Source organism: Mirounga angustirostris, unplaced genomic scaffold, assembly GCF_029215605.1.
Source record: "Mirounga angustirostris isolate CCGP_5_RB_7025 unplaced genomic scaffold, mMirAng1.0.hap1 SCAF_8, whole genome shotgun sequence".
NCBI classification, from domain to species: Eukaryota; Metazoa; Chordata; class Mammalia; order Carnivora; family Phocidae; genus Mirounga; species Mirounga angustirostris.
Window position 1 is genome coordinate 39,422,344 of NW_026991716.1, and position 13,777 is coordinate 39,436,120.

At 52.0% G+C, this 13,777-nt stretch overlaps 1 protein-coding gene across 1 annotated transcript; it reads right to left on the reverse strand.

Annotated features, from left to right (window-relative positions):
- Positions 1-48: 48 nt before the first annotated feature.
- On the reverse strand, positions 49-4,659 carry DLK2 (delta like non-canonical Notch ligand 2). The gene is made up of 6 exons (XM_045866914.3): positions 4,453-4,659; positions 3,823-3,953; positions 3,491-3,554; positions 2,318-2,448; positions 1,712-1,856; positions 49-784 (listed from the first exon to the last, which is right to left on the reverse strand). The coding sequence occupies exons 1-6, from the start codon at positions 4,554-4,556 to the stop codon at positions 49-51; spliced, it is 1,311 nt and encodes a 436-aa protein (XP_045722870.1). The 5' UTR covers positions 4,557-4,659.
- Between the last annotated feature and the right edge of the window lie 9,118 nt (positions 4,660-13,777).

Below are 13,777 nucleotides of genomic sequence, written 5' to 3' on the forward strand. Positions count from 1 at the left end.
CGAGAAGCTGAGGAGGTGAAGGTGGGGGCCGGAAAGCCCCCACCTCCATCACAGTGCTGTGGTCTTTCCAGGCTCCAGGGGCAGATCGGGCGACAGGGGGAGCCCTGCCGGCAGCATGCTAACCTGACATTCCTGGTCCTGGCGTGCCGGGGCATAGTGTGGGGCAGGGCAGCAACAGGGTCCAGGGGGGCAGACGCCCCGGCGCCAGGCCCTCAGGGTCAGCAACATGGTGGACAGGACCAGGGCGGCAGTGAGGGCCCCAAACACCACCACGGCCACCAGGCTAGACGCACCTAGCCCCGCCTCTTGCCTCCGCACCACCTCCTTCACTGAGATGCGCAGCAGACCCGCCCCCACGCTGTGGGGGGCAGACCCTGTGGCAGGTACCACCACAGCCGGGGTGGGCCCCGGGGGGATGTCCGCTGTGGTGGCGGCGTCTGGGACCGGTAAGATGAGCTCACAAGTCTTGCCACCGTAGCCACTGGGGCAGAGACAGTCAAAGTCGTGGACACGGTCCCGACAGCGGGCCCCTCTCTGGCAAGGACGGCTGGCACAGTCATCCAGGTTGATGGTGCAGAAGCGTCCAGCAAAGCCCTCAGGGCAGAGGCAAGAGAAGCGGTTTATGCCATCCAGGCAGGTGGCGCCATTGGCACAAGGCCGCATCAGACAGTCGTCGACATTGACCTCACAGCGGGCACCCACGAAGCCTGCCAAGCAGCGGCAGGTGAAGTTGAGAGCAAAGCCCTGGTCGTCCTGGCACTGCCCGCCATTCCGGCACGGGGAGCTGCAGTGGGAGCGAAAGAGGTCATTGAGGCCAGCTCGCACCTTCAGGGTAGCCCAGGTTGGCATCCTGACCACTGCCGCCCTTCTACCCCTTTCTGGCTTTGTCGCCGTGAGCTCCTCTCTCTGAGCCTTGAACGCCTTGTTTTAAAAATGAGAATAAGGGGCGCCTGGGTGGCTGAGTCAGTGAAGCATCTGCCTTCGGCTCAGGTCATGATCCTGGAGTCCCTGGATCGAGTCCCGCATCGGGCTCCCTGCTCAGCGGGGAGTCTGCTTCTCCCTCTGACCCTCCCCTCTCTCATGTGCTCTCTCTCATTCTCTCTCTCAAATAAATAAATAAATCTTTAAAAAAAAAATGAGAATAAGAATAGTCCCCTGGCTTCCCAAATTGTGAGCGTTAAATGAGATAGTCCAATGTCAGGCAGTTAGCACGGGGCCTGCCCCAAAGGCAGGGCTCAAAGGCAAGTGTGCTATTATTCTCCTCGAAGCCTCTCAAGCCTGAGGCTGAAACAAGGACAAGTCCAGCCCTGCCAGCCCCGTTTCCTAATTCACAGTGAGGCAGAAAGGTGCTGTGTGGACGGTCTCTAGGAGCTTCAAGCCGGCTTTCCCGAGGGGACGAGGGGAATCCTAGGTGCTCAGCCTCCCCACACCCACCTTCCCACCCAGAGCAATCACACATTGATGCGGTACCCCTCCAGCTCCTACAGATCTTTGTTGTTGGAGAAATGGTTCAAATGATAACCCAGAAAGTTGAGAAACCCTGAACTAGGGACACTTTGGCAGGCTGGGGTTTTGTCATCGGGTACTCCCGTGAGGGACTTCTGACCCTCAGACCTAGTTCTTCACCACCACCCTCTCTACACTCCCTCCCTCTCCTGCCACCAGCTTCTCCCATAACCTCCCTCCCACCCACCCATGGGCCAGTACTCACGCTGCCTGCTCACAGGGTCCAGTCTTGCGCTCGCAGTCACGCCCGTGGAAGCCTGGGGGGCACACACAGTGGTACTTGCCGCCACCATCATAGACGCACTGGCCTCCATTCCGGCAGGGGGTCTGCGTGGTACAGATGTGCTCATCTGCAGAGGAGACGGGGACGGCTCGAGGAGAGTCCCTCACACCCGGCAGCCAGACCTGCCCCCCAGGCCCCGCCCACGGCTCTGTGGGCATGACCCATACTACAAACCCACCCAGAGTGTGTATGGTGTAGCGGGGGAAACCAACAACACTGACTTGGAGTCAGGGGGCTCCTGGCCCTGGCACGGTCAGTCGGCCTCAACGTTATTGGGCAGGTTGTATCTCGTCTGTGGGTCTCAGTTTCCACAGCTGTAAAAGGAGTATGTTTTTGGCAGATGCCTTGCCCACCTCACCGGATTAGGTTGAGGACCAACTTAGGTAACAGGCACGACGTCTAAAAGGATAAAATACCATGTACTGGGGGGTGTAAGCCAGGCCCATTAGGTGCTCGATACATATGGATGGATGTTCTCCCAAGGCACACGGGGCCCCAGCCCAACAGCAACCCTCTCTGCTCCCCTACCTTTGTCACAGAACTTGCCCGCCCAGCCAGTATGACAGATGCACTGCCAGGGCTGGTGGCAGGTCCCGTGCTGGCAGCCAGGCATTCTTACACAGCGCTCACAGTGCAGCCCTTCCCAGCCTGGGTCACACCTGATGGGGAGAAGCACAGGGGCGGGGCTCTGGGGAGGAGGATCTGAGGAAGTGGAGGAGGCAAGACCAGAGCTTCTAGAAAACAGAAGGACATCTGAGAACCCCTAAGGGAAAGCAGGCCTACTCCAGGTAGGTATAGGGTTGTCCAAGGTCATAGGATGTACACATGGAATCAGACCCTCAGATACCAGCATTCAAGTCCCGGTTCTGCGCTTTGTCTAACCTTTCCGGGCCTCAGTGTTCTCATCTGTAATGGTTTGGGTTGGGCTGGGTTGAGGAAGAAATTAAGATGACATTTGTAAATAACCCCAGTACCATTCCTGGCATGTCTGAGGTGCTCAGAACCAGTTTAAAAAGAGTGACCTTGAAAGGTCATAAGGACCCTCTTCCCATCCTAATTCCAGGACAAAGACCTGAACTATTTCAGTGTTCCAAACACAGCCGGCCCCTCCAGCACCTTGCCCTGACAGCTCCTTTCCTTAATGTCCAGACACACTTTTCTCCTGCTCCAGAATTTGCCCAACCCCCACCCCATGAGTCAATTACTCAAATTCATCAAGAAAGATCCTCTTTTGTAAGTGCGTCTCCCCAGCAACCCTCCCGCAGCCTTTCTTTCTCAGGCTAAACCCATTCTCTTTATATTTTTATCTCCCCCTTTCCTCATGGTCCCCAATCTCCAAACTCTCTCAAGCTTCAGGTCTTTCTCCTGGTATCTTGAGGAGGAACGTTTCAGAATTCCTGGATCAGCCTTGGGAGAGTAAAGGAGTTGGGAGTGGGGAGGCATAAGCAAGAAGAAGCAAAAGAGAGACAAAGCAGAGGGGAACTGGGGGCCGGGCAGAAGCTGGCCAGTCTGCCCTGTGGCCATGAGGGAATGGGGAGCAAACGGCAGGGCCTTCATCCCCTAGACACTCTGCCCTGGGGCTTGACCTGGTTGTGGGTGTGGACCTGCTGGGAAATGGGCAGCAAAGGGTTTGGGAGCACGAGAGAGAGAGAGAGAGAGAGAGAGAGAGAGAGAGAGAGAGAGAGAGAGAGAGAGAGATACCTGCAGGAGCCGTCCGGCGCACAGCAGCCGTGGGCCAGGTCACAGTGGGAGCTGCAGTCATCCGCTGCAAGAGATTGACGTGGGAGGGGTGAGCCCGGGTCAGGGTTCGGCTCCCTGAGACACGGGGCTCGGAGGATGCGGGGTCTCAGTCATTGGCTGGGCTCGGCTCCGGGCTAGGGCAGAACAGAGACTCCGCATTGCAAGGGGACTCCTTGGGTCTGGTCAACCCCGCGGGTCGAGCGGCTGCAGTGCCGTCTCTGGCCGGCAGAGGTCAACGCGCTAGCGAAGGATGGCCGGGCAGGGCCGCGACCTGAGCCCGGGGGCGCGCTCACCTCGGGCAGGCTGAACGGGTGCCCCCAGGATGCACAACAGGCACACGAGATGCAGACAGCGGCAGCCGCTGGGCATGGTCAGCGCCGGCCCCAGGAGGGACGGACGGATGGACGGCCGGACGTGCGGACACCTGTGGGACGGCACAGGCTGGGAGGCGGCCGGACCCGGAGATGGTGGCACGGATTCCGGTTCCGAGTGACAGGAGCCGAGGGGGAAGAGGGGCGTCGGGACAGAAGAAGGAGGTGGGGGCAGCGGGAGGGCGGAGGCGGGGAAGGCTGAGCAGGCGGGGGGACTGGAGACAGGAGCCCCGGAGCGGGCTCTGTGGGAAGGAGGCGAACGATGGGCAGCGCCGAACGAGGTCCAGGCGCTGGAGGGGCCCCGACTGGGAACGCAGTCCGCACGGAGGACTCCGCGGGAATGGGGACAGCGCCGAGAGGCGGCCTTGGGCACGGAGGGGACGCGGGGGCCGGTTCCCGGCAGCGAGCAGTCTCCGCCTCCAACCTCGACTCCCCCACCCCCACCCCACCCTCCCGGACATGCTCCCACGTCCCCTTCCCATCTCGGTCGCCGCGGCCTGGAATCCCCAGAGCGCCCCTAGCCCCGCGCGCCCCAGCCCTCGCTGTCCTCACCTCGGGCTGGGAGGCAGCGCGCCCCGGGACGCAGAGCGGGGCCGGATCCGACGGGCTCCGCCGTGGGGCCGGGGCGCGGGGACCGGCGCCGAGTCGGCTGCCATGCGAGCGGAGCGCTCGGGAATCTGGGGCTCAAGGCGACCCCGAGCGGCGGCGGCGGCGGCGGCTCCTCGCGCGCGCTCAGGCCGCCTGCCAGGGGCGGCGTGTGCCGGCGGAGCCCGCCTCCCCCTCCCGGAGCTGCCGCCGGCCCGCCCCCCACCCGCCCGCGTCCGGCGCCCTCCCCCCCCCCACCCCGGCGATGCAAGGCTCCCACCTCGCCCCTGCGCTCGCCTGTTCCCCCGCGCCCCGGCGCCCCCTGGGGCCCCCACCCTCCGCTGCCACCTAACCCCTCCGACCCTCGCTTTCTTCAACGAAAGGAGGAAATTAGGGGAATCTAAAAGGGAGCCGACTGCCAAGTGCCGGCCAAATGTGCACAGCCGTTATTCTCCCATCTTGCATCCCTGCTATCCTGACCCGCGCCCCTCATCCTGTGCCCCACCTCTGCTCTCGCCAGTCAGCTTCCCATTACGCTTCTCTTTTATATCTCAACCACGCTCAGGGCACCCTTGCGGCTCCAGGCCCTCCTCCTGTCACCAGCCCACGCCTCCTCCATTTGTACATCCTACATCACCTGCTTCGTCTGTGTGCTCCTCTCCTCCTCCACGCCCTCCTCTTCTTTCTCTCTTCATTGCCATCCACAGCCTTCCAGGATCGACCCATGCCTATCTAAGGATCAGCCTGGGGCACCGCCTCCCCCCGCCCCATCCCTCGCTCTGTCAAGACTGTCTTTTCCACCCATTCCTTTCTGCGACCACTACTGGGAAACCTCCCTGGACTGGGAACGCCCCCGACTCTGTAGATGTACCTCCCAGGTTCCCACTTCTGTACCCTGATCACATCCGTTCCTGATCTCAGGCTAATGGTCAATTGCCCAAACCCAGAGCTCAGACTGAGAGAGTTTGGGGGGAGGGGGGAGGGGAGGGGGGCAGGACTACTCCTCCAGGTTAATGGCTCAGAGACACCCGTGCAAGACAAGGACAGGAAACAATTTCTTGTTCTCGTAGGGCAAGAGGGCAGAGGGCAGGAATGCCACTGCCCATCTTCGAGTCCTTCAGATCAAGAGTTCCCTATCTTTAATTTCAAAACATTGGAAGGAGGGGTCCCTGGCCCATGCAGAGCAGCTGCCTACAGACGCCACCAACACACACAAGGGCGGACTAATTTTTCTTGCAGCCGCGGTTGGACGTAACAGCCACACCCACCCCACCTCTTCGCCAACTTCCCCGTTCGAAACTCTGATCACCTCTTTTCTGAAGAGCTTTCTGAATTTGAGTGGCGCCGTGGCTCTGATCATTCGTTTGGTTGTTTTTTTTGTTTTGTGTGTGTGTGCTTTTAATGAAATATTGCAAACGACCTATACTGTCCAAAATTACTGTAGGCCAAATAGATTATGGTATGTAAACACTATATGACTACTAAAAATCATCTTTTGAGTCTGAAGATGTCCAAAGAGCTAAGAATATGTTAAGTATGTGTGGAGGGGAGCAAGAACAAAGAAAAACCTATCTCAATGTTGGCAGTGATTTTTTTTTCCCGAATGATGGAATTATAGACTTTTTAAAAAGATTTATTTATTTATTTGAGAGAGAGAGAACGTGAGTGGGGGGAGGGGTGGAGGGAGAGAGAATCCTCAAGCAGACTCCAGGCTGAATGAGGAGCCCAAGGGGAGGGCTTGATCCCAGGACCCTGAGATCATGACCTGAGTAGAAACCAAGAGTCTAATGTCCAACCAACTGAGCCCCTATTTTTTTTTTCTTATTGATGCTTTTCAGCATTTCCCCCTTTTCCACAATGAGTGTGTACAACTTTTTTTTATTATTGTAGAAGAAATTCAGGGGCACCTGGGTGGTTCAGTTGGTTAAGGGTCTGCATTCCTCTCAGGTCATGATGTTGGTGTCCTGGGGTCCAGCCACCCACCCCCTACCCCACCGTGGGCTCCCTGTGAGCAGGGAGTCTGCTTGTCCCTCTTCCTCTGCCCCACCGCTCATGCTCTCTCTCTCAAATAAATAAATACAATCTTTTAAAAAAAGAAAAGAAATTCAATAATATTAAAAAATGTTTAGGATAAAATAAAAAGAAAAAATCACTCATGATCCTCCTGGCATGATAAAACCACTTATTGTTGTTTTGAACTCTTTTCCTGTCCAGGTGTTTTTATATAGTACCTGTAATGTATCCTGCTTTTTTTTTTTTTTAAGATTTTATTTATTTGACAGAGAGAGACACAGCGAGAGAGGGAACACAAGCAGGGAGAGTGGGAGAGGGAGAAGCAGGCTTCCCGCAGAGCAGGGAGCCCGATGTGGGACTCGATTCCAGGACCCTGGGATCATGACCTGAGCCGAAGGCAGACGCTTAACGTCTGAGCCACCCAGGCGCCCCTCCTGCTTTTTTTTTTTTAAAGTAGGCTCCACACCCATCATGGAGCCCAATGCAGAATTTGAACTCACAACCCTGAGATCACGAGTCGGTCGCTCAACCCACTGAACCACCCAGGCGCCCTATCCTGCTTTTTTTTTTTTTTAACTGTATGTCATATATTGATGGTCCTCCAGCATAGTTTTTTTTATGGCGACATGACATTCCATTAATAGATTTTATTTATTTGACAGAGAGAGACAGTGAGAGAGAGAACACAGGCAGGGGGAGTGAGAAAGAGAGAAGCAGGCTTCCCGTGGAGCAGGGAGCCCGATGCGGGGCTCGATGCGGTGCTCGATCCCAGGACCCTGGGATCATGACCTGAGCCAAAGGCAGACGCTTAACGACTGAGCCATCCAGGCGCCCCAATAGACCATCATTTTTCTTTAACCTAGCCCTCACTACTGGATATTTAGGTTGTTTCTGTTTTTGCCATTATAAATTCATTCAACAAATATTTACTGAGCACCCATGTGCTAGTACTATGTGCCAGACAGCATCATAGGCCCTGGGGGTACGGCTTCCAGATAAATAGTAGGGCCACAGATTTTCATGCCTATAGTTTTTTTCCATGATTTAGGTTCCTTTCTTAAGATAGAGTCTAAATTGATAAGTGACTGAGTCAAAGAAGTTGTGAAAAATGAACAGTTCTTTTCCTTAATGAAATTCATTGGCATTCACTGATGAAACAGTAGATATGTGAAGCTCTGGGAGTTGATGGCATCAGATTACATCACTCCCGCCTCCCTTATGCTTTGAAGATTTTAGCACCTGGCTTGTTGTCACTCTTTACTCCCACTTGCCTCAAATTCTTGGTGATTCTTGATGATTTAGTATCACATAGGCAATTCTTCCAATATGCGTGATCAGTTTGTTTGCAAAGATGGTCGTCACACTGGCTCCTGCCCCACATGACCCTTGGCAGTGATTTTGCCACTTCTGCCAGCAAGAAGTGGAGTCTGTTTCTGTAACCCCTTGAATCTGGGCTGTCCCTATGACTTGCTTTGAGTAACAGAATGTGGCAGAAATGACACTGTGTGAGTCCCCAGAGTCTGGACCTCAAGACACCTTGCATTCTGCCCCTTTGTCCTCTTAGAAAATTCATGACATAAAGAAGTCCGGTCTGGCCTACTGGAAGACGAGAAGCCCCATGGAGGAGAGCTGAGGTGCCCTGGCCAGCCACCATCAGACACGTGAGGTCCTATTACCCAGCCCCAGTCAAACTTCTAGATGACCACAGCCATCTGGATGAGCCTAGGCAAGAGCCGCGGAAGAATTGCTTAGCAGAGCCCAGCCCATATTACCAAGCTATGAGCAGATGAATGGTGGTTGTTTTAAGCCACTCAATTTAGGAGTAGTTTGTTAACATGGCAATAGACTGATAAAACCAGCTTCCCAGGCGCCTGGGTGGCTCCGTTGGTTAAGCGACTGCCTTCGGCTCAGGTCATGATCCTGGAGTCCCGGGATCGAGTCCTGCATCGGGCTCCCTGCTCGGCGGGGAGTCTGCTTCTCCCTCTCCCACTCCCCGTTTGTGTTCCCTCTCTCGCTGTGTCTTTCTCTGTCAAATAAATAAATAAGATCTTAAAAAACAAACAAACAAACAAAAAAACCAGCTTCCCTTTTCCTTGATTTCTTCTTCTCCGCCATTGGGAAGGATGGTCACTAAAACTTTGTTACTCTCAGTAGTTTCATGCACTTCATAATCTCAATTTTAAGTATCATACTTTCTTATTACCAACTCTTGTTTTCAGCCCATGCCCTCTAGTACCTGGACTCAAACAATTCTAGATTTAGATTACATTTAGCAAATATTGAATTGGATCCACTGGGATCACTCTAAGGGCCACATTATAATTTTTGTGGGCTCTGGGCACTTCATCTTCATGGGCCTCTCTGTAAAAAGATATTGAAAATTATATTTTATGGGGCACCTGGCTGACTCAGTCAGTAGAGCATGCGACTCATGAGCTCAAGCCCCGCATTGGGCATGGAGCCTACTTAAAAAATAAAAAACAAAAACAAATCAGTTACAAAGAAATTGTATTTTACAATCGCATTGGTAAAGAGATGAATACAATCCAGGCTGGATTTGATATTATATATTCATTTTTATTATAGTCATCTTTTTCTTCTGATTTTAAAATAAATTAAAATTAAAACATTTTGTGGGAGGACGCCTGGGTGGCTAAATCGGTTAAGCATCTGCCTTCGGCTCAGGTCATGATCCCAGGGTCCCGGGATCGAGTCCCTCATCGGTTCGGGCTCCTTGCTCAGTGGGGAGCCTGCTTCTCCCTCTGCCTGCCGCTCCCCCTGCTTGTGTGTGTTCTCTCTCTCATTCTCTCTGACAAATTAATTAAGTAATTAATTAATTAAAAAAAACACATTTTGTGGGCTCCTAAAAATATCGTGAGCCTCAGGCATGGTGCCTCCAGTGGATAAATTGGCCCTGTCTCTTCTCCATTGATATTACCTCCTTTTGGTTGGTCCCCTCTCCCCACCCAGGCTTCCCTCCTGACCCAGCTCTGATTCCATGATTTATTATTATCATCTGTCCCTTGCCCCTTTCTCCCATTGTATTCATCTGGCAAAATTCCATCCCTGTGCCTTCTCCAGCCTGCACCCAAGTAGCTGAACGTGGCTGGAAAGAACATGTCTCCAGGCTGACTTGTCTCCCCTTAAATTCATGCCCCTCAAAGGTCCTTTGCATTAACCTCCAACGCTCCTGCATTTCCTTAGTTCTGTGCATTCTCCCACCCTCCCTGAAAGCTGTCTTTACCTTCTCCTCTCTCCTCCAAACTCCAACCACTCCTCCTTTCTCCTCACCCTGCTGGTGGTCTTGCTTCCAACTTCACGGAGAAAATAGAAGCAGTCTGAAGAGAATTTCCACGGGCTTCTATCGCCTACATGCAGCTGTTTCCATAAACCCTGCCCTCCCTCCTGTTACCATAGATGCACTGCCTGCGTTCTTACCGAGGTGAGCCCCTCCACGTGGGTACTAGTTTCTATCCTTCTCCCTGTGTAACTACAGGGCTCCCCAGTTCTCCCCATCTCCGCCGCATTGTCAGTCTGCTATGGGATCATTTCCAGCAACCTCTCGCCCATCTTAAAATAAATATCCTCCTTCAATCCCATATTCTCTTCCAGCTACGTTTCTCTGCTCCCCTTTACTAAAAACTCTTGAAAAATATTTGTCTGCGTTTGCTGTCTTTTACCTCTTCTCTCATTTTCTCTTGAACCCTCTCACCCCACCCCTACCACCGGGATAACACTTGTCAGTGTCCTCATCTCGGTGGCCCGGTGGCCGGGTAAAGCTGCGTCTGACAGAGCTGTCACCTGGGCTTCTAGGTGGCTTTTCACTGGCTTTTCCCCCTACCTCAACAGCTTCCCCTTCTGTCTCCTTTGCTTTTTCTTCGTCCTTCCAACTTCTTCCACAGCCTCAGGGCTTGACCCTCAGACCTCTTTTCTACCTTCACTCACTCCGGTCATGATCTCATTCAGCCTAATGGAGTCCTAATTAAGGCCTAGCTAGAAGCTGAGTTCCTATTTCCCGAGTTCATGTTTCCAGCCAGGATTTCTCCTTGAAATCCAGACTCATGTATCTGACGGCCTACTTGACACCTCCCCTTGGATTGCCCAACAGACAACTCGAACTTAGCCTGTCCAAATGCAAACTCCTGACTTCCAGCCTCAAACAGGAGGCTTCCTATGTCAGTCTACCGAGATCAGTAAATGACTATTTCATCTATTCAATGTTTGAGACCAAAGTCCTTGGCATCGTACTTAACTCTCCTTTTGCTCTCACATCCCACATCCTGCAAATCCTGTTGGCTCTGCCTTCAAGTTCATCCAGAACTTGACCACATTTCACAATCTGACCTCTGACATCTGGTCCAAGCCCCACCATCTCTTGCCTGGACTACTGCAACAGCTGCTTCTTCTTCTTTAAAGATTTTATTTATTTATTTATTTATGAGAGAGAGAGAGAGAGCACAGGGGGAGGAGCAGAGGGAGAGGGACAAGCAGACTCTACACACACACACACACACACACACACACACACACACACACGAGTTGGGGGAGGGGCGGAGGGAGAGGGAGAGAGAGAGAACCTCACACAGACTCCATGCTAAGTGTGGAGTCCGACTCGGGGCTCAATCCCACGACCCTGAGATCATGTGACCTGAGCCGAAACCGAGAGTCAGATGCTTAACCGACTGACCACCCAGATGCCCCTCAGCTGAGCAGTTCTGACTTTGTCCCTCATGAATAAAACTTCAGTCAGTCAGCAGCTGGAGTTGAAACAGTAGGACCTGGAGCACTCGTGGGCTGCCTGGGCCTCTCTCTTTCTCCACACAGTCTCAGGTCTTCTCCCTGTGGCCTCTCCACTGGGGCTAGTTTGGGCTTCCTCACAGTGACCTCAGGGCGATCACATGGATTACACGGCAGCTCCGGTCTCCAAAGGCAAGTGTCTCAAGAGAATCACTTCAAACCTGGATCATCTTTTGTGACCCAACCCCAGAAGTCACAGAGCATCCCTTCCACCACAGTTACAAGCCTGCCTGAGGTCAAAGAAGGGGAACACAGAACTTACCTCTCGACGGGAGGAGTGTCAAAGCCACATTAGAAGAAGAGCATGTGGGGTGGGAGATCTATGGCAGCCATCTTTGGAAAATACCCTCTGCCGCCCCCCATGCATAATTGCCTAGATCAATAGCATGGCAGGGGAGCAAGCAGGCCTGGGTCTGAACCCTGGCTTCATCATCAGCTAGCTCTGTGACCTTGGGGGAGTCACCTAACCCCTTGTTCAATTCTCCTCCCTCATCCATAAAACTGAAATAATAGTAATGTCTGTCCTGCAGGGCTGTGGTGAGGATGCTAGGGGAGGGCCTGGCCCAGAGAAAGTTTGTTTTTCCTTCTTCCAGGTTATGAGAAAGCAGTGAGCACACCATCAACCAAAATCCTTCCTCCTGCCCATGAAACAGACTCAAATCTCAATAAAGACAGAAACTGAGACAAATAAGAGTGCAAATTCAGTGCCAAACACTACAAGATGTGGCATGATAAATCAAGAGCTGCCTATAGCCGTAAACAAAACAAAGCTGGGGCCCCTGGCTGGCTCAGTCGAGAAAACATGCAACTCTTGATCTTGGTATTGTGAGTTTGAGCCCTACATTGGGTGTAGAGATTACTTAAATAAATAAATAACAACTTAAAAAAATCTTTTTTTTTTAAAGATTTTATTTATTTATTTGAGACAGAGAGAATGAGAGACAGAGAGCATGAGAGCGAGGAGGGTCAGAGGGAGAAGCAGACTCCCTGCCGAGCAGGGAGCCCCATGTGGGACTCGATCCCGGGACTCCGGGATCATGACCTGAGCCGAAGGCAGTCACTTAACCAACTGAGCCACCCAGGCGCCCACAACTTAAAAAAATCTTAAAACATAGATAAACCTACAAAGATCTTGTAACGTAGTACTTATGGAACAAATAATGAAATTATTTTTAAAAAAAATCTTAAAACAGGGGCGCTTGGGTGGCTCAGTCGTTAAGCATCTGCCTTCAGCTGGAGTCCCGCTTCTGGCTCCCCCTGCTCTGCGGGGAGCCTGCTTCTCCCTCTCCCTCTGCCTGCACTCTCTCTCTCTGTCAAATAAATAAATAAAATCTTAAAAGAAAATCTTAAAACAAAGCCCTTGTCCTCATGGAATGAAAGGAACCTATCAACATGTAAATATATGCTAATAGATATGTATATCAGGTAGAGAAAAGTGCTGTAAAGAAAAATAAAGTAGGATAAGGGAAATCTGCCAGAGTGAGGGTGGGATTATTACATAGGGTGATCAGGGTGGGCGGCCTCTTTTTACTACAATGAAACTTGAACAGAGAACTGAATAAAATAAGGGAGTGAGCTATGAAAAGATCTGGGTAAGAGCATTCCAGGCAGAGGAAACAGCTAGTGCAAACATCCAGGGGCAGGGGATATGCTTGATGTTCAATAATCAACACAGAGGTGAGTTTGGCTGGAACAGAGTAAAGCAGAGAGAGTATAGGGGATAAAGCCAGATGGGATCCACTGGAAGGTTTTGACAGAGATATGACATAATCTAACTTCCATCTTTTAAATAAACTTTTTATTTTCAAATAAATTTAGATATACAATAAAGCTGCAAAGATAATAAAGAATGTACCCTTCACCCAGATTCCCCTAGTGTTAGCAGTTACTGTGATACATTTGTCAAGATGAAGAAGCCAACAGTGGTACCTTAGTGTAAACTCAACTCCAGACTTAATTCAGACTTCACCTGTTATTTCACTAATGATCTTTTTTTTTTAAGATTTTTTTATTTATTCATTCAAGACACAGAGATACAGAGAGAGAGAGAGAAAGCAGGAGCAGGGGGAGAGGCAGAGGGAGAAGCAGGCTCCCCGCTGAGCCAGGAGCCGGATGTGGGGCTCGATCCCAGGACTCTGGGATCATGATCCAAGCCGAAGGCAGGTGCTTAACCATCTGAGCCACCCAGGCGCCCCTCACTAATGATCTTTTTCTGTTTCAGAATCTGATTTAGGATTTAGTGCACCACATCACATTTTGCTGGCTTCTTATTTTATCAGGATCACCCCGGCTCCTACATGATAATAAAAACCCATTAAGAAAGAAGCTGTTGCAGTAGGGGAGCCTGGGTGGCTCAGTTGGTTAAACATCCGACTCCTGATTTCTGCTCAGGTCAGGATCTTGGGATCTTGGAATCGAGCCCTGTGTCAGGCTCTGTGTGTGTGTTTAACTAAATAAATAAATCTTTAAAAAAAGAACTGCC

What these genes read in the sequence shown, in the direction of transcription:
- DLK2 (XM_045866914.3), bottom strand. Translation starts at nt 4,556, where the DNA reads ATGGCAGCCGACTCGGCGCCGGTCCCCGCGCCCCGGCCCCACGGCGGA. An exon ending in GCGCCGGACGGCTCCTGCAG is followed by an intron (nt 2,449 to 3,490) that starts GTATCTCTCTCT and finishes TCTCCCCATCAG; the next exon opens with GTGTGACCCAGGCTGGGAAG. An exon ending in GGGCAAGTTCTGTGACAAAG is followed by an intron (nt 1,857 to 2,317) that starts GTAGGGGAGCAG and finishes TCTCCTCTGCAG; the next exon opens with ATGAGCACATCTGTACCACG.